Source organism: Grammomys surdaster, unplaced genomic scaffold (genome assembly GCF_004785775.1).
Source record: "Grammomys surdaster isolate TR1022 unplaced genomic scaffold, NIH_TR_1.0 255, whole genome shotgun sequence".
Taxonomy (NCBI): Eukaryota; Metazoa; Chordata; class Mammalia; order Rodentia; family Muridae; genus Grammomys; species Grammomys surdaster.
In genome coordinates, this window is record NW_021604696.1 from 9,495,551 (window position 1) to 9,523,421 (window position 27,871).

The 27,871-nt window shown below is 46.9% G+C and overlaps 1 protein-coding gene across 2 annotated transcripts in view; it reads right to left on the reverse strand.

Annotated features, from left to right (window-relative positions):
* The window catches only part of Tbc1d8 (TBC1 domain family member 8), a 110,101-nt gene extending 83,848 nt beyond the window's left edge, over nucleotides 1-26,253 (reverse strand). The window contains exon 1 of one of the 2 annotated variants that reach the window (XM_028775349.1): nucleotides 25,941-26,253. In XM_028775349.1, the coding sequence (XP_028631182.1) occupies nucleotides 25,941-26,067 (127 nt within the window). In that variant the 5' untranslated portion in view covers nucleotides 26,068-26,253. The remainder of the gene's footprint in view (nucleotides 1-25,940) is intronic. The other variant, XM_028775350.1, reaches the window with a different exon arrangement.
* Nucleotides 26,254-27,871: the final 1,618 nt, after the last annotated feature.

A 27,871-nucleotide genomic window follows, 5' to 3' on the forward strand; every position in this document is an offset into this window, starting at 1 on the left:
TCTCTAGTTCCCCCTCACTCACCCCTGCCCTGTAACCTTCTCTAGTTGCCCCTCACTCACCCCTGCCCTGTAACCTTCTCTAGTTGCCCCTCACTCACCCTTGCCCTGTAACCTTCTCTAGTTCCCCCTCACTCGCTCCTGCCCTGTAACCTTCTCTAGTTCCCCCTCACTCACCCCTGCCCTGTAACCTTCTCTAGTTCCCCGTCACTCGCTCCTGCCCTGTAACCTTTTCTAGTGCCCCCCTACCTCCACTTCCTCTGATTCTCTTTTTCTTCCCAACTAGCCCTCATCTACTCTCATGTCTTGTTTTTTTATGACTCAAAGAGTTTCATCAGGGCAGTTCACAGAGATATGTTGGACCTTACCAGTTGCTACATCACTGAAGAAAATGTCTCTCCCTCTGCTGTTAACGCAGCATGCATTAGCTCCATAGAAATCCTCAGGGAGGGGTAGGGCCTAATGAGCCCTGGCTCTGGTCTTCTGATTTAAGAACTAAATTACACCAGGCATAGCTGGACACACTTGTAGCCTACTGTTTACAGTTGGGGCACAGGATCAGTTTAAGGCCAGATTGGGCTTAAGTGAGATCTTGTCTCAAAGAACTAACAAACAACCCTGAGAGCTATGATATCGAACTGGCAGAGACAAACTTGGCCACTGATCAAGAGTAGGTGAAGGTTATGGGTGTAACCAACTGCATTCTGGGTAGATTTAAGGCCTTCTCAACAAAAAGAGACCCAGACCTTGTGTTGTAAACCTGGTCAAAAGCCCATGACCCAGGAGGTCATGGGTCCTAAAGAGACCTATTACTTACTGTTTTGCTGTTTTTCTAAATGGATACATTGTTTCCATTTAGGTGGATATACCATCTAAGTATTTTTATACTCACAGATTAGCGAGGCACTCAACCTCAGCCAGAGAAGCGTCTCTCTGAGGCAGACCACAGTTAACACAGACTCAAAATGCTCAGCAAGCTGGGAATAAATGACTACTGTGTCTTTGGTTTTAACTGGGAGACTGAGATCAACTAGCTCACCCACCGCCAAACTGGGGAACACTAGGAAAGGGGGGCAGGGGAAGAGCTCAAGAGTCAGAGGATTTAAAGGGGACGTCGAGACACTAACTGATGACATTGTGTTGCCACTGAATTTATGCACTTACAGCTGTGGTCACCTCCTCGAGATCAAGCCAACAAGACCAACGCTGCAGAAAGAAGCACTAACTGGACTCTGGGTCAAAAAAAAAAGATATGAGAATGGGAATAAGATGTGTTAGAAAATGTTGAAGTGTAGAGTAGGGGTGGATATAACACACACACACACATACACACACTCATATATACACACACTCACATACAAACATACACACATATACACACATATACACACACTCTCATAAACACACATACACATATATACACACATAAACACACACATACTCATATACACACATATATGTATACTCACATTCACATACACAAATTCACATGCACACATATACATACATTCATACACACCTACATACACACATATACACACATAAACACACACCACACACATCAACAAATAACAAAGAATAAAAAGTATTGAGTAGCCAGACATCATGGTGGTACACACTTTTAATCCCAACACTTCGGAGGCAGAAGTAAGTGGATCTCTTGAGTCTGAGGCCAGCTTGGTTTGTTTACAGGACAAGTTCAAGAGCAGCCAGGGAGACATAGTAACTATATCAAGAAGTGAGGGGAAGGAAGGAAGGAAGGAAGGAAGGAAGGAAGGAAGGAAGGAAGGAAGGAAGGAAGGAAGGAAGGAAGGAAGGGAGAGAGAGGCAGAACTGAGAACAATGTATCTATGTAACCCCATCTTGGCAACTATCATGGCTCCCTCCCAAAGACAGCAGCCCTTGTGATAAACCAGGGCCATAAATACTGTACATGTAACCACAAACACTCCTGGACTAGTCGGGATTTTAACTGTTACAAGACTTAAATTTAAAGCAGCAGCCCTTCCCCCTCCCTGCAGACACACTTGCACTCCCCAGAAAGTCACAAGGTCTGTCACCATGGCTCTGAGCCTTGGTCAACATTTAAAATGTGATTCGCCACAGCAAAGATCTCTCCAGGTATGTTGCTATCTGCTGCACATGATGGTGGCTGGCAGCAGGTGGGGCGGCCGCAGGACACTGGTGTGCAGACGGCTCCCAAGAAGAAGCAAAAGCACTACCTCCTAAGCAAGCAGCACAAGCATCGTGAAGCACTTTCAACCTTGACACAAGTGTAACATCAATGTGTGTCTGGTTTATCAAAGTGTCTCAAGTTCATTTGACACTTCAGGCTGTGAGAAAAAAACTTCTTAGAAGCTTCTCTTGGGACTTGAAATCCAGCTCAAGGCAGTAAAGTTCTTGCTACACAAACTTAAGGATCTCAATTCTCACTTAAAAGGCCAGACAAAGGAAAGTGCACTTAGAATCCCTGGGTTGGGGAGATAAAAACAGGACTTCCCTGGACATCCTGGCTGGCCTAATCAGGAAGCTCCAGGGTCCAGGGAGAAACCCTATCTCAAACGCAAGGTAGACTGTTCCTGAGAAGTAACATCCAAAATGACTCTGACCTACACATACACACACACACACACAGATATACATACATACATACATACATACATACATACATACATACATAGAGACACACATACATACACAGAGACACACACATATACACACACACAGGCACAGACAGACACAGATACACACACATACACACACACACACATACACATACATATACACAATACACACAACACACACACATATATATATACACACATATACATACTCTCTCTCCCCCTCCCTCCCTTCCCCCCTCACATGCACACTGAAGACATAAATATGGCCACACAAACTCATGCCCATGCACACATGAACATACTCAAAGAAACCATTTTGGGGACACCTGAAACTCCCAAGGGACTATCTAAAGCTGAACAAGAGGACCACTACCGCTCCGGTATTTGGCAGATCCCCCCTCCCTGACCACTGTTGTGAACCCTCTCAATATATGGAAACACTTCATGTTAACTCAGTGTATGGTCAGTGGCTGAAGGAAAGGACGTGACTTGGCAAAGGGGTTAAAGAACATAACTGAGGTTAGTTCCCTCCATCAGCAGAGGACCAGCCTGGCTTGGGGACCAGACTCAAGTTGGCTTTCCCCTTCCAATGCTCAGGACATAATCCCCATTTTGGGCCATAGCCCAGGGCTGGTATAGCAGGGGAGGCACTAACTCGGTTGCTCCTTGTGAAGCTGTGGGAAAATGCTTCAAGCAGTTATGAAGGAGCTAAGCGGGCCAGGGGATCTGGAGATGTGGGAGGGCTTCTCACAGCTCAGCACGGGAGGCCAGCACTCCCAGAAGAGGGGTCAGAGGCCCAGAATGAAGTCTCCAGGCAACCAACTATCTCACAGACAATCTAAGAGCACCAAGGTTCAGGATACTCAGAAGCAAACCAATCTCCTCTGAGAAAAATGATATTTTTATGCTTGTTTAAAAAAAAAAACAGCAGTCTCCCATGACAAAAGCAGCCATCCAAACAATCAGGCAGCCTTCTGGCCACTCCTCTAAACACTGTCAAGTTGCTCTGGGAAAGAAGGGTTATCCAGCAGAAGTAGCACCTACAGAGCCCACGCACGCTGCATCCAGTGTTCAGATTGTGACAACACAGCCCCACATTCCTAAAGCCACTCCCCACAGCCCCTCCCTCCTGAAAGGACACAAGATGAGCCTGTAAGGAGAAACCGTGGAAAATATCACATTTTCCATGACTTCTGCACCACTCTGAATACCAGTCTGACAGATTTATGAAGCCGTTGCACAGTCAAGAACTTGAGAAAATACACAGACATTCACATGCACACAATCAGAAGCCTTTCAGGGACTGAGTTCTACAGAGTGCAGTACCGACAGATACATTACCATGCCGCCGATTTCTAAAACTTTTCTTGTTCTAAAGAAAGTGGCCAGCCCCCAAACCACAAGATCAGCGATAACATATGTTACATGACTTCCTGTCTTTTTTATATTAACAATAGTGTGAAATAGCCCTAATGAACTGAGATGACTGAGAGTCCTAAAAAACTGATGTTTGAACGATTGCATAACAACACGCACAGTCTACAGGCTGGGAACACCTAAATACATTGTTTAGAAACTGTCACTTTGGTGAGGCTGAAATGGAAGAATATCCATGAGTTTGGGTCCAACCTGAGCTACAAAGCCAAATTCCAGGCCAGCCAGAGCTACATAGTGAGACTTTACCTCAAAAAGCTAGGGCTAAGCTGGGAGCGGTAGCACACACCTGTAGTCCCACAGCACTGGGAGGCAGAGGTCAGCCTGGTCTACATAGGGAGCTCCAGGACAGCCAAAGCTATGTAGAGAGTGTAGCTCAGTCTTAAAGCACTTGCCTAGCATGTGCTAGACCCTAGGTTCACTTCACAAAAAAGGAGAAAGTGAGTTGGGTAGTCGATAGTGGCTAAAGCCTGAAGAAGGCAAAGTTAAGTCCTTCCCTGTCTGCCTCTCTTCTGCCATATTCTGTTATCTGAGCTCATGCCCGGCTTGGTGTGGCTAGTCTCAGAGACACAGGGCCTTGGGAGGTGAATGGCTTGGTGTGGCTAGTCTCAGAGACACAGGGCCTTGGGAGGTAAATGGCTTGGTGTGGCTAGTCTCAGAGACACAGGGACTTGGGAGGTGAATGGCTTGGTGTGGCTAGTCTCAGAGACACAGGGACTTGGGAGGTGAATGGCTTGGTGTGGCTAGTCTCAGAGACACAGGGTCTTGGGAGGTAAAGCAGAATAGGGACTGGAATCCTAGGCTACAGAGACTTGGCACCAAACTTGCTAACAGGAAGTTATGACCTGGAAGAAGGGCACGCTGGAATGTCAGAGATTCCTTTTCTCAGCTCTTTCGCATTCCATGGGCTACATCTGTCATCCACAGAGAGGGGCAGAGCTCCTGGAAGGAATCCAGGAAGATGAGAGCTCCAAGCCTCTCACAGGTAAGGACCATGGATCTCAAGAAGTGGGGTGGAAGGCGAGTGCTTACCCGAGACCCAGATCCAGCCAGTTCTACCCTAGGCTCACTTCAGAAGTACAAAGTCATCCTTGCCCCAGGATTTATACAATGTGAAGATAACACACCACCTGCTACACTCCCTAGCGACAAGATCCAGCACGCTAAGGACTAAGCACCAAGGCTGTTAAGCACTGCCTCAGGTAGCTCAGATCCACTTTCCCAATTACTCACAATGATTGCTGGTTCTGTGTCATTGGTTCAATTTCACAGGAGAGAAAACCAAGGCCTGAGGACATCCAAATAACAGTAACAAGATTGCTTTCCCTGCCTCCTGAAAATCCTACTTTCTCCTAACGGCACTCTTTTACATACAGATAGACCAGAGGATGTGTTGGGAATAGCCTCCAAAGTCAAATTAACTTGCAGCATCTCACTCAGAACAAAGCACAGAAAATCCACAACAAGACTTAATAAACCTGGAAACAAAAAGTCATTTTTTTTTCCTCAATAACATCAGGAGGGAAAGTCAAAGCCATCTTGGAATTTAATAGTCACCACATGGGCAGCAATTTCACTTTTAGGACATTACTAGAAAAGGTTGGGAACAGGGACCTATGGACAGACACCTATACTGTCTAGGAACTCACCTTCCCAGAAGTCTACTTCCAGTAGTCAGGAGAGGAAAGTAACTCCAGGTCCCTCAAGGAATGATGGATAAAAGGTGATGTGTGCATACAGTAGAGAATGGACCTTAAGTATAGTACTTGAAGATAGTGTGTTAAATGAAATCAAGTGGACTGGAAGGAATATGTGCTGCATAACTCCACTTGAGAAGATCTAGGGTACTCAGATCCACAGCGGCAGGAGGAGACTGGTGGCTGTAGGGGCTGGGAAAGAAGCGGGTGGGAATGGGTGGTATTTCCATGTAGAGATGGAAGTCTTGAGGCAGATGGCAGGCACCACTACATTATCATGAGTATATAAATGCCAATCAACTTCACACGCTAGTGGTTTAGATAGTAAACCAAATGATCAGTGGATTTTTTTTTTTTTGCCACAATACTTTTAATATGAGTTGAACCGTTACAAGCCAGTACGGTGATACACATCGAAGGTAAGGACCATGAGTCTCAAGAAGTGGGGTGGAAGGTGAGTGCTTACTCGAGACCCAGATCCAGCCAGTTCTACCCCAGGCACACTTCAGAAGTACAAAATCATCTCGTCCCAGGATTTATACAATGTGAAGATGTGTGGTGATACACGTCATAAATTCCATCCCTTAGGGAACTGAGGCAGAAGTGTCACAAGTTCAAGGCCAACATAGGCTACTGAGTGGATTTAAGGAATCTTAGGGGACAGGACAATGCCCTGTGTTGAAATAAAACAGAAAACACTACAGCCACATCTCTAACTCACTCAAGCATGTAACAGTCATGGGAACTCGCCCTTTACACGCTTCCATTTTTTGTTGGAAAGGGCTAACCTCAGGTAAGTGACAACCCAGGAAGCCCATCTTTGCCCCAGATAGGTCACTAAACTTCTTCCAAGTTCTCTCATCTACAAGAAGACAGAGCCTCCACTCCTGGCTTTGAGGAGAACTTGCCCTGACCCTTGTGGAACATGGTGACCTGGAGCCCTAGCAACAAGGGACAGGTGCCATCCTCGTGATCTGGAGACTGGAACCTGCAGCTGTCAGGGCTATTTTTAAGCAGGAATATGAGTCCCTTTTATCCATAGTTCCTTAAGAAGGCAGCTGAACTGCTGAGCACAAGAAGAGGGAACAGAGGAACAGGGGAAAGGGTAGGCATCCATCCACTGGAGTGGCCATGTCAAAAAGCTCCACAAGGCTTAGGAAGGCTGAGCCCGTGAGGCAGGCATCTGTACCTGGAGCCCCAGTGCAGGGCTTCGCTCCAGCTATGTACACACATGCTCTACAGGCCTCGGTCTCTGGTGAGCAAGCCTTCCAGGAGGCAAAGCTGCTCTTTCCTATTCTAAGTGCTTTGCCATAGGCTAGAAGCCAAAAGGCCTAAAGCAGAAGAAAGCCAGTAAGTCAGAGGGCAGAGGTCCAGGTACCACTGACTAAATTTGTTATTTAGTTTGTGTTCTCAACAGAAAGTACTTCAAAAAGCCAACATCTTGACATAGGATAAAGACAGCACTTTAATAAAATGAGGCCCAAGTCCACGTATGTGGCACTATGCAAGCTTCACCTGAGAGCTGCCCTAGGTTTCACCTACCCGACACCCAACTGGCTGGAAAAGAGCTAGGTACACAGGGGCCCAATAATAAATACTGGCCAAACAGCCTATTCTAAGATCTTCCTGCTCTTGCAATGACAACATCTTACTTATGCCGCTTCATACAGACACGGATGGTAATAAATCCTACACTGAAGTCACATAACTGAGCAGGAAACAGACACAGGAACATACATAAAATAGGCCACCTACCCAGGATCCCAAGAACCCTTGAAACCACAGCTCACATGTGACAAAGCTCAGTATCTCAATAAAAGCAGGTTCAGACTCAACATCATTTTTCTGGTGAAAATCTCCTAAGAAAGGTTTTTAATAAACATATTTTGTAGCAAAACCAAAAACCAAACAAGAACAAACCATTTCAATCCAAGTGGAAAAATAAATATCTCCACCTTCTGTTTTGTTTTCAAGATGGTCTCATTCTGCATCTCATACTGGCCTCAAATTCAAAATTCCCCTGCATCAGCCTCCTGAATGCTGGAATTTCAGGGTGCCCACCTCACCTGGTCCATACAGTATGGGCCTCTATCGTTCATATTCTGTTTTTTTCCAGCTGAGCAAGGCTGTCCTTCATAACACTCCCCTCTCCTGTAGTATCCATTCCAGGACTGATCAACCAGCTGCACACCCACGTCCCTAGGCCCCTTCACTAGGGAACGCCTCTAACCCCTTTGTCTTCTATGACTTTGACATTTAGAGATGTCTCCACCCCCTCTCTTTTTATCAATCAAAGACACTACTATTCAAGTTTTAGTCTACTTAAAAAAATATACCAATAGATGAGTGCTTCCAGGTCCACACTAAATCCTTTCACTTTTTACTTGGAGATTATAAATTTTGATAGAATAGTCCATACTTAAAAGTAATCTCTCTGAAGTTACAATGAGGTTTCTAACTTGGTCAATTCTGATCCTAAATAAAGCTCTTCTGGAAGGCACACATCTGTGTTATGCACAGTATGTTGGCATGTGTGCTGCAAACACTTCCTAGGTGACGTCCTCTCAGCCCATCAGACACTGGCAACCAGGTTACCCCTCAACACACACGCCTTCTCAGATTCTCTGGTATAAATAGACACTTTTTTATAGGGACTTTGGTCTGGAGTCTTAGAAGATTAAGGCATCTGGACCCTTGGGGCTCTCAGAGTCTGAACCACCAACCAAAGAACATACACAGGTTGGACCTAGGCCTCCCCGCTCATATGTACCAGAAGTACAGCTTGGTTTTCATGTGAATCCTGAACAACTGGAACAGGGGCTATCCCAATAGCTGTTGTCTGTATGTGGGATATGTTCTGTCTGGGCTGCCTTGTCTGGTCTCAGCAGGGAGAGGATTAGCCTAGGCTCACAGAGACTTGAAGTGCCAAGGTGGGAAGGATGGGGGGGGCTCTACCTGCTCAGAAGAGAAGGGGAGGGTGTAGGGGGGAAGGATTGTGAGAGGGGGGTGACCGGGAAGAAGGCAGTGAACATGATGTAAAGTGAATAAGTTTTAAAAAATTAATTTAATTTAAAAAAAAGTTTCAGGCATTAACACAACCAATCTCTGGCTTTGCTTTGTAAAGATATAAATAAAATTCCAGAGTTCCTGTAAACTCTAATTCAAAGAGAGCAAGTGTACTATTATGCATATTGCTAAAGAAAATCCCTCAGGTAAATCACATTCAGTAGCACTTGCTTGAAGAATGCTAAACAAGACAAGACAAAAACAATTTGCAAATGGAGGGGGTGGCGCTTATCAGACTTCCACCAGCTCTGAGAACTCCAGCCTACAATATGGACCGATACAGACAGAAAAATGAAGTGAAGCCTAGAAAACTACTTGACTGGCTACAGCTTAATCAAGCAGGCGATTAGTTATAACCTAGTTAACTCCATACCTGGCCTCCTTCAGGCAAAGGCTCAATGCTGTTGCTAAGACTTAATTTAGTCTGCTGGGCCAACACAGGGGTAGAGGTCACAAGCACCGTCTCTCAACAATTTTTACTCAACAAAATGGCATCAAATCAGACATGACAGGCATGACAGCTCGTGCTGTCAGCACTTGGGAGAGGTCTGTCAAGAAGCTCAGGATCTCAAGGTCACCCTGGGCTACTCAGTGAGATCTGGATTGCAGAACAGAAACTCACCTCAGAAAAAGAAAAGAAAAAGAAATTCTTGATCAAATAAGATTATGGGGTACTCCGAGCAGCTGTCATTCAAGAACACTACATTCTAGAGAAGGGAAGGGGGAGATGGAAGGGATTTGGGAATGGTGGGGGGGGAGCATCGATCAGGATTAAAGTGAATAAAAAAGTTAAATTAAAAAAAGAAATACAACCAGATTTCAAGGAAAACGAAGTAAAAGTCCCCCCTTTTTAACAAAAGATAAGAATCAAACCTGAGTCCCATTGTGACCAGAGCAACTGCCCAGCAAGTCAGGCTTCAACAAAAGCAACCAAATTCTAATTTTGAATAGCTTTAACTTGCAGCTTCAGCCCCCAAAGACAGGTGTCTTAGTCAGAGTTTCTATTCCTGCACAAACATCATGACCATGAAGCAAGTTGGGGAGGAAAGGGTTTATTCAGCTTACACTTTCCACATTGCTGTTCATCATCAAAAGAAGTCAGAACAGGAACTCATACAGGACAGGAACTTGGAGGCAGGAGTTGATGCAGAGGCCATGGAGGGATGCTGTTTACTGGCTTGCTTCCCCTGGCTTGCTCAGCTTGCTTTCTTATAGAACCCGGGACTACCAGCCCAGGGATGGCACCACCCACAATGGGTCCTCTGCCCTTGATCACTAATTGAGAAAATTCCTTACAGCTAGATCTCATGGAAGCATTTCCTCAAGGGAGCTCCTTTCTGTGATAACTCCAGCTTGTGTCAAGTTGACACAAAACCAGGCAGTACACCAGGCCTTGCATTCTCCACACAGAATGGTTTCTAGTATTTGCTCCCAGCTGTTCATCAAAAGTCACTTCCTAGGAAGCTTAACCTCTAGGGGATTAAGGAAGTTATTTTGAGAGTGATTTTACAACATGGACAGGCAAATGAAGACCAATCACTTCATGAGATCCTTGGAAACACATTTCCTCCTCATACAATTCTTCTCCTGTCTACCCACAGACCCAGGTGCACCTTCCTTTCCCACACTTTCCACAACGAAGGTGAGCAGCCAGAAGAGCTGACTGATCCAGCAGCAGCCAGTTTGCATTAAGCAGAGCAAACATCCCAACAAGGGCGCCCAGCACAACACCTCTTTTTCTTGCAGGTGTGCACGGGTGACAGATCCTTTATTTTCCTACCGAGTGTCTGTGTTTGTTTCTCCTATGGCTCCCGTGAGGGAAGGAGCTACATACGTCTACCTTGTCGTGATTTCCCAGTGCCATCGTAGACGGTGTTACACGAAGATGGCTGAGCATCTGCTCAGGGCTTTCTGGTTAGAGCCCACATTTCCCACTACAAGCTGCGAACAGCTCTTTTTTGGAACAGCCTCTGGCAGCCCACGCCAATCACTAAAGGCACCTGGGCTTTCACCCATCAGACCCCCATTGAAATCTGTCATAAGCTTTGGTTGTTTAACCCCCTTCAAAAAGACTCAGACTCTCACAGATTCCCACTCACTCAGCTTTCCTCCATTGGACAAGTTCTGCTTCCCTCCCTCCCTGCCCTTCTGTTGACTGATCTGCCTGTAGATTGCTGTAGATCAGACCTCAGACCCAACCCCACTCCCTGCCAAGACAACACGAAGCCTCTGGGAGGAAGCCAAGACAAAAATGGTCAACTGTGAGGCTGCAAAGAGCTGTCCTTTCGTCCTCTATAAAAACTTTCAGTGATTCTATCTTCCTTCGGCTGCTGCTGCAAAGGGAGCCACCTTCCCTAAGTATTGATATGAAAACTACCGAAGCTGGCAGTGTCTCCACTGCCTCTGTTCTTGTAACTGAGTCCAAGGGAGACAGTGCACGTTCCAACCAGGATCCTTTACTACTCTAGGCTGAAGATTTTGGCCACAACATAAAACTGTTCAAGGCAGCAGATCCTGCTGATCTAAGGGCTCCACATTTATGAACACCCTCTATGGAGTTGTATTAAAGGCCTCTATGTGCTAATTAAGAAACATATTCCACAGCCATGGAGATGGCTCTTTGGGTAAAGTTGTTTGCAACTATGTTGACAGTCTGAGTTCTATAACCCAGCACTCACATACTGGAAGTAAACAGCCGACTCCGACCTCCATACTCTGGTTCTCTTGTAACTCACATCCTACGCAAGGAAGTGAAAGTTTAAAGCTCCATGCATCTCAGCACTGGAAGGACCATGTTAGAGGCCAGTCTGGCCTTCAGACAGATTCTGTCTCAAGGGTAGTGTTAATACATCCCATTGTTGTCTCATGGGTTCCGATTCTTCCTTCTCTAATGTACTCTATAAATAGACGATTTTATCCAAAGCAGAACCCCATACGTAACTGAGGTCGCTGTAATTTCTGGTAAGGTTTCTTGTTTCCTCAAGAGAGAGCTTTAGGCTCTGGGAATTCTTAGACACAAAACTGGCTAGAGTTCCAGATGGAGGTATACTCCAGACCCGAGGTCAAGTCCAGTTTCCATCTGACCCAGGCATCACCACAAACCCCTAAAGGGTCACATGCCCTCCCAGCACACGCTGGCCCCCTGGCATTCCCTACAGTCATAAGCTCTCTAGCAGCACAGGCTAACTCTGACAGCAAGGAAAGGCAGAGGACAACCTCACCTGACAGACGGCACTTAGGGAAAATGGAAGCCAGGCACAGAAAATTCCTGGATTGGCTACAGTTTAGTCAATCAACTAGTCAACTGGCTGCCACATGGTTAACGAGCCCCAGGGTTTCCTGCGTGGAATCCTGTTACAGCAATTAAATGCCACATTGGCTTGTTTGGCCCGCTGCAGGTGCTCAGGCTACATCCATACCTAGCCTCAGTGAATTATATTCATCTAGCAGAATTTAACTTAGCTTTTCATTTTTAATATAAAATGCTCACACCCGGCTTTCTGGGTTATATAGAAGTAAGATTTTAAACTAGGAAATTGTGCCACGGAACACATGACCACCGCAGAGACTCCTCCAGCTCTACAACGAATGGGCTTCCTGGCTCTTTTCTCTCCCAAATCTAAATGTTTTGTTTGGATAAATGAAGATGGGCAAAAGGCTAGTGGGGAGACAGCACCCATTTAAGTGTAGACCTGTGGTTACAAGCCCATCCAAATAGCAGAAATCAGCACTGTTGCTCCGGTATTATACCGCCATCAATATACCTCGGTCCTTGCCCAACAGCCCTTCCCCAGTCGATACAGCAAACCACAGGTAACACGCTGGTCTCCAGCTGGGAAGTTGCCTTAGTGTCGAAAGTTGGACTTATCAAATTCTGCAATCTGTGTCAGCCAGCACACCCAGAGCAACAACGCAGTTAACATGGCCTGTCTGTCACTGCAAGAGAGCAAGCTGCCATCACCAATGACTCCCTATGGCACAGATGGTCGGCTGTTTCTACAGCTGTTTTCGCCTCAAGAAACCTTTGTCTCGAATCGTGATTTAGCAACCTAATCCCACATAAACAGACATTAAACCCATAGGCACTAAACCTTATCTGTTCTGAAACCTTAATGAGTGTTCAAATGTCCTTTTCTTAAGGAATCTGAGAGAAGCGACAGGTTGAAGGTGTGGTCCAGAGGCAGAATCTGGAGACACTATATTTACTAACGCCTAACCTGACCCTTCCTACCAGTCAGATGTTGATGGGACTGGATCCTGCATAGGTGAGACCAACCTCAAGCTATAGATTCAGAGAGCAAGCTTCCTGCCTTGGTCAGGTTTTACACTTAACTGTAACATATCATAGCCCGGGGATCACTTCAGTTCTGTACCTCCTGCAACTTCTGAGCTAGGACTGTTCGTGGCGTTGAAGTGTTTGTCATTCAAATATCATGTCTTGTGGAAAAAGTCCAGGAGGCCTTTCCAAACTATTCCTCACTAGGCAAACCCCATTGGAAGAATGCCCAGCATTCTATAGACAAAGTTCTCTTCATCCCTCCTGGCCAATGGACCACAGACATATTCAAAATATAAATAAATTATAATCAATTACGAAGTGCCCCTTCCCCCGATTATTCTTGAAGGCTTGGACCTCAGCTGCTGATGGTCTTTCAATGGGTTCTGGAAATCTTAAGAAGTGGGGCTACCTAGATAAAATAGGGTCCTTTGAGAGTATCCCTAATGGCTGCACTTCTCCTGGACTCCCTCCCCTCCTTGCTGGACACTGTGAGGCAAGCTGCCTGCTCCACCACATGGTCCCAGCCATGTCAGGCCCACAAGCAGTCGTGGATTGAAAATCCTGAAATCGTCAGCCAAAAGCAAGTAAGTCTGTTCCCACTGGGAGGCCTGTGTCATGTGTTTTACTACAGTGCCCAAGTAAAAGTGGCATTTCAGGAGAACCAAGCCTCTGGGTCAGCTCACATGAGTCTCAGACTTGCTGACCAACCTGTAGTTTCCTTCTAAATGTAAACTGCATTGCTTAAATCCTGATTATATTATTATTGTTATATTATTTATAACATTATACATCTATGATGTTGAGACAGAAAACCTGAGCACACCGTTAAGACCAGGGACAATAGCTACCATCACCTACCTACCTCAAACAAGACAGCACAAAGGGCATCCAGAGGGTATAACTACTGAGTTATACCCTCAGACCACGGTCCCCAACTTTTAAGCACTTTTCAAAGAATCTCTTTCTCCTGGTGATGCAGTTTCTGTCTAGTGCTAAGCCGATATCCTTGGGTTCCATTTGTATTGGTTAAGTCTCTGAGTTGGGGGGTGACGCCTATCCACAATGGTTCCCATACCACATGAAAATTCTTCCTAGGTGAGCCAATTCTCCAGCTCCCCACGGATCAACTGGGTGCTCAACATTACACCAGAACTCAGGCAGCTCCCAGCGGCTAACAGTACCAGCCTGCAGGACTGGCCCACCTCAAACGTCCATGGCAAGGTTGTCACCTGTACTTCTGACCAGTCAGCTATAAACCAAGAATCACTGCTGCTCCTTCTTCGTGTTTGATAACTTATTTGAACAGCCTGCAGCACTCAGGAACTTATTATGATAAAGGATACAGATAAATAAACAGATAAAGCAGTATCCTAGGGGAAGGTCCAGAAGATTCCAAGCCCACAAGCTGTACTTTCTGTGAGGTTGGGGTGCACCCTTCTCCCTAGAAACATGGTCTGCTTCCCAGCTCGGACTCCTGGAACCTGTAATTTAGGCATTTTATGTAACTTTCATCATGTAGGATCAGTTGTTGGTTTGACCCTTTTCTCTCCCCAGGAACATGGGGCAGGAGCCAAGAACTCTATGCTTCTGATCACGGTTGGTCCAGGAGTCTACGGGTTGCTTCATTAGAACAAAGGATGCTCTTATCACTAGGAAATCTCAAAGGATTAAGATCTCTGAGCCGGGAACCAGGTCAGAGGGCAATTATTGGAACAAAACATGCTCCTAACTCTCTGTCACACAAAAATTATAGGCCTGTTAGGAGCTCAGGCCAAGGAGAGATACCAATGTGTTTATTGCGTATAGGAAGTTGCTCACAGAGTCTTTCAATCTCCTCTGTACAGAGCACTTGGCTTGATTTCAAAAGCAGAACTTCCTTGGGAAATGGCACCTAAGGCCCCTTGTGTGGATGTCTCACCTGGCTCCTGACTACTCAAATCTTGCCCTGGCCCATCTAAGGCCTGGCATCTCTTTTCCTGGTTCACCACACCACAAGATTGAACATTCCACAGATAGAGTGTATCCACAAATAATAAACTCTAATCAGAAAAGAAAAATAAGAGTATTTCAGACTCACCAACTACCCTCAGTGCCCTCCTTGTTCCCTGAAGACCAATGGTCTTCAGTCTGTTCCAACCATACTGCAGAGCCCCCTGCCCAAGTCTTGCCAGCCTTCTACCTACTGTGAGCAACTGGATTCCCTCCTCCCTGCTTGTATAGACTTCCCCTCAGCTTCAGGACAAATACATTTGCTGATTTTCTCCCATGCCTCTGGCTACACCTTGGTTCCTACTGTTTTCTCTACTACAGGGCTGACTAATCAGGTCCCAGGAATCTTGAGTTAACAGACTCTCCGTGGCCTCAGGACCTTTGCACATACTGTTTCCATGTCTCCTGGGGCACTTTCTTCAACCTTTGAGCCAGATGACACCATCTCACACAGCCTGAAGGTCTCAGCTGAGATCACAGGTCCTGAGACCTGTTTCATGGGGCTCTGACCTGCATTACTCTGTCTGATTTTGTCTCCTGTATCCCCTGCATCCACCAGCATTGTGATTTAATGTCTGGAAATTTCTTCTTCTCTGATTGTAAGTCATTGACTTGACTTTGCCAGCAAATACAGAAAACAAAACAGTTTCATGCATGGAATCTTCTGCAATACAAACACTGTTTGGGTTGTTTTATAGTAATTGTTATTATTGCTTTACAGGTTAAGACCCTGAGACCCTAGAAGAAGTGTATCAGAGGACAGAGTCACCTCTCAGAGACTGGAGGAGGCACAGAGAGTATAAATCTAAACTGCTTTCCTCTCTAGAGAGAGAAAAACATCTAAGTAGATTATCTTTTAAATTTAAATGAAAATGTCTGACCAGGTTAGCTCATTTCTGAACGTAAGTGTAAGCCTGAGTGAAATCCACCCTGCACACTGGGAAGCTAAACACAGCCCATTGAGGGGGCAGAGAACTGACCACAAGGCCCTGTAAGGCAAGGGCAGGGCACTGGTCCATCAACTTCCTGATCCCTCACACCCACAGAGGTGTCAGGCAGAAACCTACCAAGCTCTCCCAAGTTTTAGCTTCTGTTCAGTTTAATGAAAGCTGTGGATGTGCACAAGGAAGCACATAACCCTGGAGAGGCTCGTGTGGACGACACAATAGTCATCTCACCCTAAGCTAACACCCCTCCCCTTTCCTTCCCTCCCCTCCCTCCCTATTCCCTTTCCTCCCCTCCAATGCTCTCCCCTCTCTCCTTTTGCTCTCCCCTCCCCCGCACAGAGAGCAACCTCTTCCAATTCCTCCTTTGTACTCCCCTCTGTCTTTCCTTAGTCCTCGCCCACAGTACTATTTGAATTTTTTTTTCCTATTGTCAGTGTTAGGGATCAAACCTAGGACTCTGTATACAGTCCTCAAGGCTCTGCCACTACACCAGATCCATGGCAGTCTGGGTTGTTCTTGTTGCTGAGGTGGAATCTCACCAAGTAGCCCAGGCTAGCCTGTCTCTGCCTCCCTCGTCCTGGACTACTGACCTGTCGCACCTCACTGAGCCTCTTGAATTCTTGTGTAGATGCTAGCTGTCAGCTCTTCACTGTGGAGGATTGAGCTGCCTCTCACTGGCCACACGCCACCTGCCTGGCATATCCCATCTACACAATAATTTCAGCACATCACATGACCAAGAGAGCAAAGTAAAAAGAACATGTTTTACTTTGGACACAACCTTTAGCAGCCAATATGACATTTACCAAGTTGTTTCCCCTGCTCACTGATCCTGGAAACACTCTGGATAGAGCCTTTTCTCTCCACTGAGTGACTTCACTGAGAGAGGCTACTACCCATCCACACAGGATGGACAGCATAAAGAAGAAATTCCCCAAGGGCACCTGCCTGACGTGTCCAAGGCCCTGGGGACAATTCCAATAGAGAAAAGAGAAAAGCCAAACTTGTACTGGTAAGCATGCGACTGCAGCATAAAACATCCCACCTTCATGGATAGGCCTGACCAAAGTCACTCACAGATATAGTCTCCACGGGAACTTTCACATGTATGAACACTATACAAAGATGTGCAGGGGCTGGAGAGGTGCCTCCGTGGTTAAGAGCACTTGTTGCTCTTGCAGAGGATCAGGGTTCTGTTCCCAGCATGCACATGGTGGCTCACAACTATCTGCAACCCCAGTTCCCAGAGATCTGATGCTCCCTAAGCAGTCAGAAAAACAACTTAGGTGTGGGGGCTTGGGGGTGGGTGAGTCACAGCACTGAGTTAATGCCGGAGGTCACACAGATCAATCAATTGGCTGCTACCAAACCGGAAGTTTTGTCTGGTTCAGAATGGAGTTACTTCTGTAAGGTTACCTATGGGTAACCAACAACTGGCACTGCCAATACTCAACAGCCCGTCCTTCCAACACCCCGAGCTTGCATGAGACGTGAGAAACAATGTCCTGCAACTCATTCCAATGTTCAAAACACGCAGAATTCCCATTTCCACGGTGAAGCTCACAGGCTCCCATCCCGGATCTGCCTGGATGCCCATTCACTCAACAAATATTTGCTAAGCATGTTCCAATGGCAAGAACCACTCTGGCCAGATAGAGTACAGCAGAAGAACAGGACTCCCCCACCCCACCCCCCATCCCCTGCTACCGGTCATGCTCTAGTTGACTGTAGGCAGCAGATAAAGCCACCAGGAGCTGAGAAGTAACTAACACAGGTGAAAAGCAGACGTTCAAGAAGAGCAGAGAGCCCAACTTCTCAGTAGGGAAGGGGCAGGAAATACACTTCCAAGAAATGGAATTCAGGGTGACAAGAAAAGTCACCAAAGAAGGGGGGTGAGAGGTGTGTGGCCTTCTATGTAAGCCAGTAGGGACACCCAGAAAAGGCAGAGCCAGAGATCACTGCCTGGGTCTGTATGTAAAAGCAGAAGATGGAGAAGGCCCAGGATACAGCAAAGGGGAACCGCCCACCATTCAGAACAAGGAAAATGTACTCAGGCTACTTTGTGATATGTTTGATGAACAGTTTATACAATTGGGGGAAACCTGACTCCTTAAAGTGTTATCTGTGGCATTTGCTACTTTAATTTTCAATATTTTCCTCCCTTCCTCAATGATATTAAAATGCAAGGTCAAGAATGTAAAATCCCTGTCTTTCCTGGATGTGAAATTCATCCCCTTAAAGCTAAGGGCTATTCAATTCACAGTTGCTAGTCCTTGGGAGTTTCCAGTGGCTAGAGGTTCACTACCCAACCCACAGGCTGCACTGTTCCTCTTCCATGTTCTGGGTGACACCAAGAAGGGCTCTGATTATCTCTGCTCCTACGGTACACTCAATAAAGACAATTCTTGGAAACCACCAAGTTTTCTGTTAATGGTTTTTTTAGCCCCTGGGATTATATCCTTTATTTTGTTCCTGTCATTTTCAAGATTTGCACACCCAATTCAAACTATTCTATGGTTTCTTTCTTAATGGTATTTCAGGGAAACAAGACCAAAGCAGTAAGACTCTAGAAGTAGCATGGAAGCCCCCACACAGAGCAACAGGCTGCCCTGCTCAGCCAAAGATCTTCCTCGTTGGTGGAAAAAAACCCACCAACAAATCTAGTTATCAGAGTGGGTCCCCAGCCAATACTAGCTGTGCCTGCTACCCGAGTTTCATTTCTGTGGTATGATAAAACAGACTGACAAAAAACAACTTAAGGAGAGGATGCATCTGGCTTCAGAGTTATAGGTTACAGCCCATCACCGTGAAGGCATTAGGGAAGGACCTTGTAGCTACTTCATCTGCATTCACAATTAAGAGTGGAGAGAAAGTAAATGCACGCATGTCCATTTGTTCTTAGTTTGCTCTTTTACACATTTCTACCATTAAGAGTCCCACCCTCCAAACGTCTGGAACTTAAGAATATCATCCTGAGTGAGGTAACCAAGTTCCCAAAGGACATGCATGGTTTGTACTCACTTATAAGTGGATATTAGCCATAAAGTACAGGATACCCCTGGTGCACTCCACAGACCCAAAGAAGCTAAACAAAAACGAAGGCACAATCCAGGATGCTTGAGTCTCACTTAGAAGGGGGAAAAATAGTCATAGGAGGCAGATGGAGGGAGGGAACAGGGAGGGAGAGGGGACAGGGAAGGGGCGAGGTGGGGGAGTTCAGGATCAGGAGTGGGGAAGGACAGGAGAGATGGCCAGATGGCCATGAAAATGAATGGAAATCTGCAACTGATGGGGGTGAGGAGGTGGTGGGCATCTCCAGGACAAGATAGAGACCTGGGATAAGGGAGGCACCCAAGAATCAATATGGGTGACTTTAGCTGTGACTCACAGCACTGGGGATATAGAACCTGAAGAGGCCACCTCCTATAACCAGGTAGGAACTCCAGTGGAGTGATAGGACACCAATTCACCCACAAAACTTTCAACCCAAAATGTATCCTGTCTGCAAGAAAAGTAGGGACCAATGGAGCAGAGACTGAGGGAACAGGAAACCAATAACCAGCCCAACGTGAGACCCATCCCATGGGCAAGCACCAGTCCCTAACACTACTAATGATACCCTGTTATGCTTCCAGACAGGAGTCCAGCATGGCAGTCCTCTGAGAGGCTCCACCCAGCAGCTGACTCAGACAGATACAGACACCCACAGCCAAACAGTGGATGGAACAACAGTAGATGGAACTTGAAGACTCTTATGGAAGAACAGGAAGAAGGATTGCAGGCCCTGAAGGGAACAGGAACTCCACAGGAAATCCAACAGAATCAACTAACCTGGACCCTTGAGGGCTCTCAGAAGTCTGAACCACCAACCAAAGAACATACATGGGCTGAACCTAGGCCCCCCGCACATATGTAGCAGATGTGCAGCTTGGTCTTCATGTGGGTCCCGATCAGCTGGAGTAAGAGCTATCCCAAAAGCTGTTGCCTCTACATGGGATATGTTCTTCCAACTGAGTTGCCTTATCTAGCCTCAGTGAGAGATGATGTGCCTAGCCTGGCAGAGACTTGATGCACCAGGGCTATGAGATACTGGAGGGGGGTACTCTCTGAGGAGAAGGGGAGGGGCGAAGGGGAAGGATTGTGGGAGGGGATGACTGGAAGGGGAGCAGTGAGTAGAATGTAAAGTGAATAAGTTAAAAAAAAAAAAGTCCCACCCTCAAAACAATGCCACTCACATTTAGGGTAGTTCGTCCAACCTCAATTAACCAAGTATTAAGACAAAACAAAACAAAAAAAACTCACATGCATACCCATAGGCCTGATCTAAGCACTCCCCCCTCATTAAGATCTTCTTCCACAGGCTGAAGAGTTGGTTCAGTGGTTAAGAGCACTTGTTCTTGTAAAGGACCCAGGTTTGATTTCCAGCACCCACGTGGAGACATACCATCTTTTCTGGTACTAAGCATGCATGTGGCCTGTGGGCAAACATACAGATAAAACATTCATACATGCAAAATAATAAATCTTTTTTATATATATAAAAGACTCTCTTCCAGGTAATTTTCAGTTGTGAATTAAGTTGTGTAATTATAAGTTGAGAATTAAAACTAGCTTTGAAACTAGCCAAAACACCAAAACAAAACCAAAACAAAACAAGACAAGGAAACCCACAACAGCATATTCTGGCTACATTCATGTCCAAATGACTAACACAATCCACAGAAGGATCCAGGGTGAAGTTCTTTGTATGTGATCTAAGAAGCCCGGTATCAAATCTTGGAAAAATACCTTTTCCTCCTTTACTGTTGTTGGTTTGGTTTAGGTTTTGTTTTTTTTGTTTTGTTTATTTTTGAGGCAATGTTTTACTCTAGCCCGCGTTGGATATAATTCACAACTTAGCCAGGGCTATCCTCAAACCCTTTCCTAACAATGCTCCTGCCTTACTCTCTCTGGCATGGAAATTACATGTATAATCCATACAGCCTGCAAAATGCCTTCCCATTGGCAACGGGCAATATGTTTCCCAGTAATGATTTAATGTGTTAATTTTTTCAACTGTATTTAGGAAGCCAGGTGTGATGGCTCAGGCTGGTAATTCTAGCCCTTGGGAGGCTGAGGCAGGAAGACAGCTTCTAGATCTAGACCAGCTTGGGTTACAGAGTCCCAGGCTAGCCCACATCTCTCACAATAGAACAGACTTCTTCACACGTTTATTCTCAAAAGCCCTCACATCACTCGTTTCTTTTAATGTTACTTTTTCTTTTTTTTTTCCAACCTACTAGGAGCAAAGCATGATGAAGAGTAATTAATTATCCTGCTTAATTCTAACGCCTTCCTGGGAATCCTTGTGTGGTGGAAAGAAACCGGGAACCACTTCTAACCTTCCAAAGTAACTTCAACAGTGTACAGCTTTAACACTTGTAACAGAGTTACAACTCTGGCTCCAAAGACTGGATAAACAAAGCTCAGTTCTCCCGCCCCACATTGGTACCAAGCAGACTTCATTCCAACTCCAAAGCCGATATTATCCATTATTTTCCACTCTCCCCTACTCCCTTCCCTGATCTTCTTTAGATAACTACAACTGCAGTAACTTGGACAGGGGCTATGGTCAGCACTTTGCAAATCGGAAAATATCAATAACTTACTCAAGCGGTGAGTTTATAATAGCCAGGCTCTTTAAGAAAACAACTGTAAGGCTATAGAGGAATGCACAGAACCAAACACTGAGAATTAAGATAAAATCTTTGAGGCGGGGCGATCTCGTCTAGGATGCCTGAGTTTTAGAGTTACATTTATCTGTGCTGCTTGAAGTGTTTCAGAGCGACCTGGGGATGGTTGTGGAGATGGTGGATGCTCTCTCTGTCCGCGGCCTCCCACATGCTCACTTGCTGGCTCTTTGTTCTCCCAAGGTGGACTGAACTTTCATAAGCAATATTCCCATGGGCTGCAGACTGTATCCAAGTGAACACTGCCTATATTTACTTCCTTCCCAGGGCGGCAAAACCGCTTCTGTCTGCACAGCTTTGGAAATATCTCACCGTGTTCTAACCTGACCCTGACGTGGCAGCCACCCAGTAGTTCCCAGAGCCAGGATTTCATAGTCCAGCCACCCTTCCTCTCAAAGAAAAATGGGTTCCAGGAGGTGGTAAGGGGACCGACCCTTGCTGACTACCTGAGAAGTCAGTGTTGTGGTCCCTGCCCCTGTCCCCAAAGCAGGAGTTCCAAAACTAAAAGAGGCAGAAGAGACTAAAGAGGAGGAGCACTACGCCCATCCACAAATCACAGCTTCTCACAGTGGTCAGCTGACAGGAAAACAGGAAGCCCAGAAGAGGCAGGGGATGCCCCTGTCCAATAGCCTTGGTCACTATGCCCATCAGAACCCAGCTTGCACCTCAAAGAGAAGACTCAGTCAAACATGCTCTTAATCCTCTCACAAATGTTCACTGAGCCTACGTTGTGAGCCAGGTATCATCAAAGGTAAAACGCCTACCCTTATAAACAGGCAATTTAATTGAGAAAAACATCTCAGGGGCTGGAGAGATGGCTCAGTGGTGAAGAGCACTAGGCTGTTCTTCCAGAAGACCCAGGTTTGATTCCCAGCACCCACATGGCAGCTTACAGCAATCAGTAACTCCAGTTCCAGGAGACCCAACATCCTCACATCAGCATACAAGCAGGTAAAACACCAATTCATACAAAATAAAAATATTTTTTAAGAAAGGAAAAATATCCAGAGATAACATAAGTATATTACATGAGAGAATGTGGTTTGAATGAAAATGACCCCCACAGTCTCATATATTTGAATGCTTGTTTGCCATTTGGTGGAACTGTTTGGGAAGGATTAGGAGGTAAAAGGGTGTGACACTGGGGTGGACTTTGAGGTTTCAAAAGGTGAAGCCATTCCCAGTTTGTGTTCTCTCTCTCCCTCTCCCTTTGTTTCTCTGTCTTCCCACACACACACACACACACACACACACACACACCACCTCTGGTAGTTATCTCATCATGAGAGCTCTCAGCTACTGCTCCAGCACCATGCCTGCCTCATGCCTGTCCGCCTGCTCCCCACCTGGGTAGTCATGGACTCAGTATCTGAAACAACAAGCCCCCAGTAAATGGTTTCTTCGGTCAGCTGGTGTTTTCACTTCTCACAGCAGTAGAAAAGTGAAAACTAAGTCAGAGAATCAGAAATTTAGGGAGAAAAAAATGGAGGCATGGAGAGATAGAGATAGAGGGAGAGATAGAGGGGGAGGGAGAGGGAGAGGGAGAGGGAGAGATAGAGATAGAGGGATAGAGGGGGAGGGAGAGGGAGAGGAGGAGGGAGAGGGAGAGGGAGAGGGAGAGGGAGAGGGAGGACAGGGAGAGGGAGGACAGGGAGAGGGAGGACAGGGAGAGGGAGGACAGGGAGAGGGAGGACAGGGAGAGGGAGGACAGGGAGAGGGAGGACAGGGAGACGGAGGACAGGGAAAGGGAGGGCAGGGAGAGGGAGAAGGAGAGGGGTGGAATATGCAGGAGAATAAATTATAACCCTCAGACAAAAGTTTGTGTTTGTGAAAATGGGCAATCCAAATTATTTTAACCCTTGGACTTTTGTATGCCTAGACTCCTACTAATAACAAATTTAGCATAACCATAAGAGGAAAAGATTACAGTGCTCTCTCCTTCATCTCTGACCTGTTAGCCAGTCTGCTGGCTTCTCTTCGAAAAGAAGTCTAGAATCAGCTTCAACTCTCATCATTTTAGCCCCTATTATTTCCTTTAAACTCAATAGAGCCCATAAACTCTCACACTGCTAAAATCTGCCCATTGCATTTCTATGTTCCTACAACTGCCAGACCAGAGCTGCCGGGTGGCACGTCACTCTTGACTGCCCAGCATTCCTGTGTGACTGAGTGAAGACAAGCTCAAGGGGAATATACTAAGTCTGAGTTGCTCAATACATGTTCAAAGGTCAAGAGTCACACTGCAAAGGGCATCTCATCCCGGCACAATCAACAGGAGAGTCTAGGTCTCTAAGAAACAAAGTATCTTCTCTCGGTAGGCTTTCTCCTTATTTCCATTTATCTTTTTGCATGGTACCATGTGCCTGTAGTTCCAGTCCTCCAAAAGGTAAGGCAACAGGAACCTGAATTTGAGGCCAGCCTGGGTTATATGTTGTAAGCCGTGTCTCTGAGAGAAGAGAGAAGTTTCTGCATATTCACAAGATGGAGACAAAGGAAACACTAGAGAAGTCCAAAGCCACCGGTATTCGAAACCTGCAGGAAGATGGAGTCCACATCACTCTGAACTCCTTACAAATGAACTCTGTACAACTGAGTCATAAACTTCTGAAGCTCACGCAGCACTGATAGGCAGCTCCACCCTCCACATCCTGCTGGATGGAGAATAATCTGAAGACTGTGGGCCCTTACTCACCTGTCCTACTGATTCCTTCCCAAGGCAGTAAGCACATCAAACACTCCAGAGGGTCAGTGGAACAGGTGGGTCAGGGTAAGTAGGTGGGTGGGCAGCACGAAAGTGTCTGGGGAACAAACTGTTTTCCTACTTCCCAGTTTACAAGTCCCCTGTCCTACAGTCACCCTCTGCAACAGATGACTAATACACCAGATACTCTACTTAATCCACCATAAATTAAGCCACTGTCCCCAGTGCTGGACGTACATAGCCACTTGGCCTCTGCTGCACTCTGGCAGGATGCTACCAAGTTCTTGTTCTCCAGTCTAACACTAAACCCCATGGTGCTTCCCAGGGCCTCACAAAAATGCTCAATGGCCTCCTTCCTTCTACCATAACTTTCTCCACGAAGCCAACCTGCTGCACAAGTTGTCCCTGCTGTTTAGGGGGACTCATGGCCACCCAGCTGCCCAGAACGCTCCACTGTCTGCTAACCCCTTTAACCAGAACCCTGCCGTCTCCTACCCACTCCTGAGTTCTCAGGAAAGTCTCCGTTGTCACCATAGACCCCGACCCCACACCACACCTACTAGTTTTAGTAATACTGATTTTAGGTAGAAGCATATCCCTTATTTCTCCAACCTGACTCTGCTCCCAAAGGGCTGTCGCCAAACTGGCCCAGGTGCAGACAGTCGCGAGCAATTAACCTGAGCGCATAGTTTAGGTCCGTTGACCCCTCAGTGACATTTAGTAGAAGGTTGTGAAAGGACCATCATCTAAGGTCCCTTGTACCAGGGCTCCTTATCCAAAGGAATCATTCTGACCCCCTAGGCAGAAACACCACAATTTCCCTTCCCTGATTGAGCAGGTGCTCTAGCTAACAACGCAAACTGATACCAATCTCCAACAGCTTTGAGTAATAACTTTTAGAAGGGGAAAATGCCTCGTTTGGGGGCAACTTCAAAGCCTTTCGTATTTTTATCCTATCGTTCCTCAGAAGACATTGAAAGGTGAAACAAAAGCGGCATGCTTAACTTCGCTACGCAACTGTAGTGCCTCAGTTTCCCCTCGGACAGTCCCCCGCCTCCTGAACAAGAAAGTCGTGGATCTCTAGAGCCTCGCCACGATCTGGCCTTAAGTCCGCAGCTGCAACACCACCTGGAGCCACAGCTGCGTCCAGATGGCCAAGTCCGGGCCTGCCTGGGCGCACCCTTCTGTCACCTGGCGGGGCCCTAGGGCGCCCCGATCTCGCTGCCTTGGGGCAAGCTCTAGAAGCTGCATCTCCAGCGTTCTCGAGCCAGGTCACACCAGATGCACCTGCCTCTCCCGGCCCTTGGGTCCCTGAGCTCCAAACCCGACCGGAGCTCGCGTGAGCAACGCAGGAGAAAGGAAAACAAGCCATAGACAGGGCCGTCCTGGCCTCGTCGGCTGCCACCGAGCCACCACCTGCGACGCGGCCGGGCGGCAGGGACAGAGGCCGGGCCGGGCTGCCGCGCGCGCCCCTTACCGGTGAGGCGGCCGCCCCCCTCGCCGTGCCCGCGGCGCCGCTGCAAGACGAAGTAGCAGCTGCTCTTCTGGGTCACCCAGAGCTTCAGCGCGTTCTTGAGCAGCACCTCCTCGGGCTTGAGCCACATCGCGGCGAACCTGCCGCGCCCGCGGGACCCGGTTCACATCGCCGCAGCGGCCGGCTGCACGGGGCCGAGCCCGCTATGAAGGAGGCGGGGGCTGCGCGCGGAGACAGCAGCGGGAGCGCCTGCCGAGCCCCGGAGCGCCGAGACTACAGCTCGCAGAGCTCACCCCGCGCTGCCCGCCGTGGCCCCGCCCCGGCTAGTCCCCGCCCACCCGCCGCGGTCCCGCCCAACCTAAAGCCACGCCCTCCGCCCTCCCCGAGGAGCCAGTGGCGCCTCCCTGATTTCCTAGTCCCTGCGGCTCCTCGCCAGGGTTCCGGAGTGGCGGGAGGAAATCGGAGCCATTGCCAGGTCTCCTCCCTCCGGTCTGGGACGCGCCGAGTCCCGAATCCCCTCCTTCCCGGGAGGAAGCGAGCAACTGTGCGAGTTGTCTCCATGCTCCTGGTTTAATAGCTGGTGGAAGGACCTAGGGGGAAAAAACATCTTGTTATCCAAGCTGCAGGTTGCCCGATCCAGAGTCTTAACCTTAAGGAGCACAATGCACGCCAGTAAACTGGAGTGTGTTCGAATTTCAAATAACCAAAAGCTAATACTGAAAATCGGAGACCATTGAATCTGGATTTTTTAAAATTCTGCGCTCTTTATTTTTTTTTAATTAACACATAATAACCATGCATACAAAATGCTACATATTTTAGTCCATGTATACAGCGAGGACAAGGTCAGAGAAATTGCTTTCTGTTAATTCAAACATTTATATTTCTTCTTTATTATAGTTTATGTGTTGGTGGTGGGGGCGGTCGGTCAAGAGAGTTTGGCACCTAGAAGTCAGAAGACAACTTTCAGGAGTCAGTTCTTGGCTTCCATTATGTGGACCCTGGAAATCCAACTCAGGTCATCAGGCTTGGCAGTAAAAGTCATTTTTGGCAGCCCCCACTTATTATTTCTCTTACAGAATATTTTTCCATGCTTTTGTAAGGATCCAGCTGAGCTATAGGAGAGGTAGTGACATAGGAACCGGAGGCACAAAGCAGACCATACTGAAACTGAATGTCCCTCGGAGACATAGAAACTAGAAGACACCACTGTGAGACTCACCCCTGTGGGTCCTCTCCACAGGAATAAAGCTCTTGTGTCTATTCTGAGGAAATGTAATTTAAAAAGATTAAAAACAAAACACTAGACTATGAGAGCAGGTAATAGGAACGAGAAGCCATGGGGCATGTGGATGCAGGATTTTAAATAAATATTTCTTCTAGGCTGTAGTAGACATAGATATGTGTTAGCTGTCCTTGAAAAGGCCCAGGGGAGGGGATCCAAGTGTCCTCTGTGGGGAGGCAGTTAGATCCAATATCTTAGCCAAAGGGAGGGGAAAGGTTCCCTTTGTCCCTGGGTTTTGACAAAAGGACAGAATGTGGTTGTTAAGTAGGACAGAACAGGAAAGTATAGGCTGTCCTGGGGAGTCCTGGGGAGGATCAGAAACTCTAGTCACATGCAACAAACAGGAGCCCTGTAGAAAGCAAAGTGAGACAGGGAGGTTGGGGAATGGGGAGGATGGTGAGGGGAGAAACAAACAAGTTTTAGAGCCATGTTGTATACAAATATCACCATGAAGCAAACCTATTTCTCTGCAGACCAATCAAAAAATACAGAGAGAAAGAAGAAAAGAGGTAGGGGAAAGAGGGAGAGAGAGAGAGAGAGAGAGAGAGAGAGAGAGAGAGAGAGAGAGAGCGCGCTGGTACACTGGCCAGCCACAGGCAATCATCTTCTGAAGAAAACAGAGGAAGTCTACAAGCTATAATCACAGGCA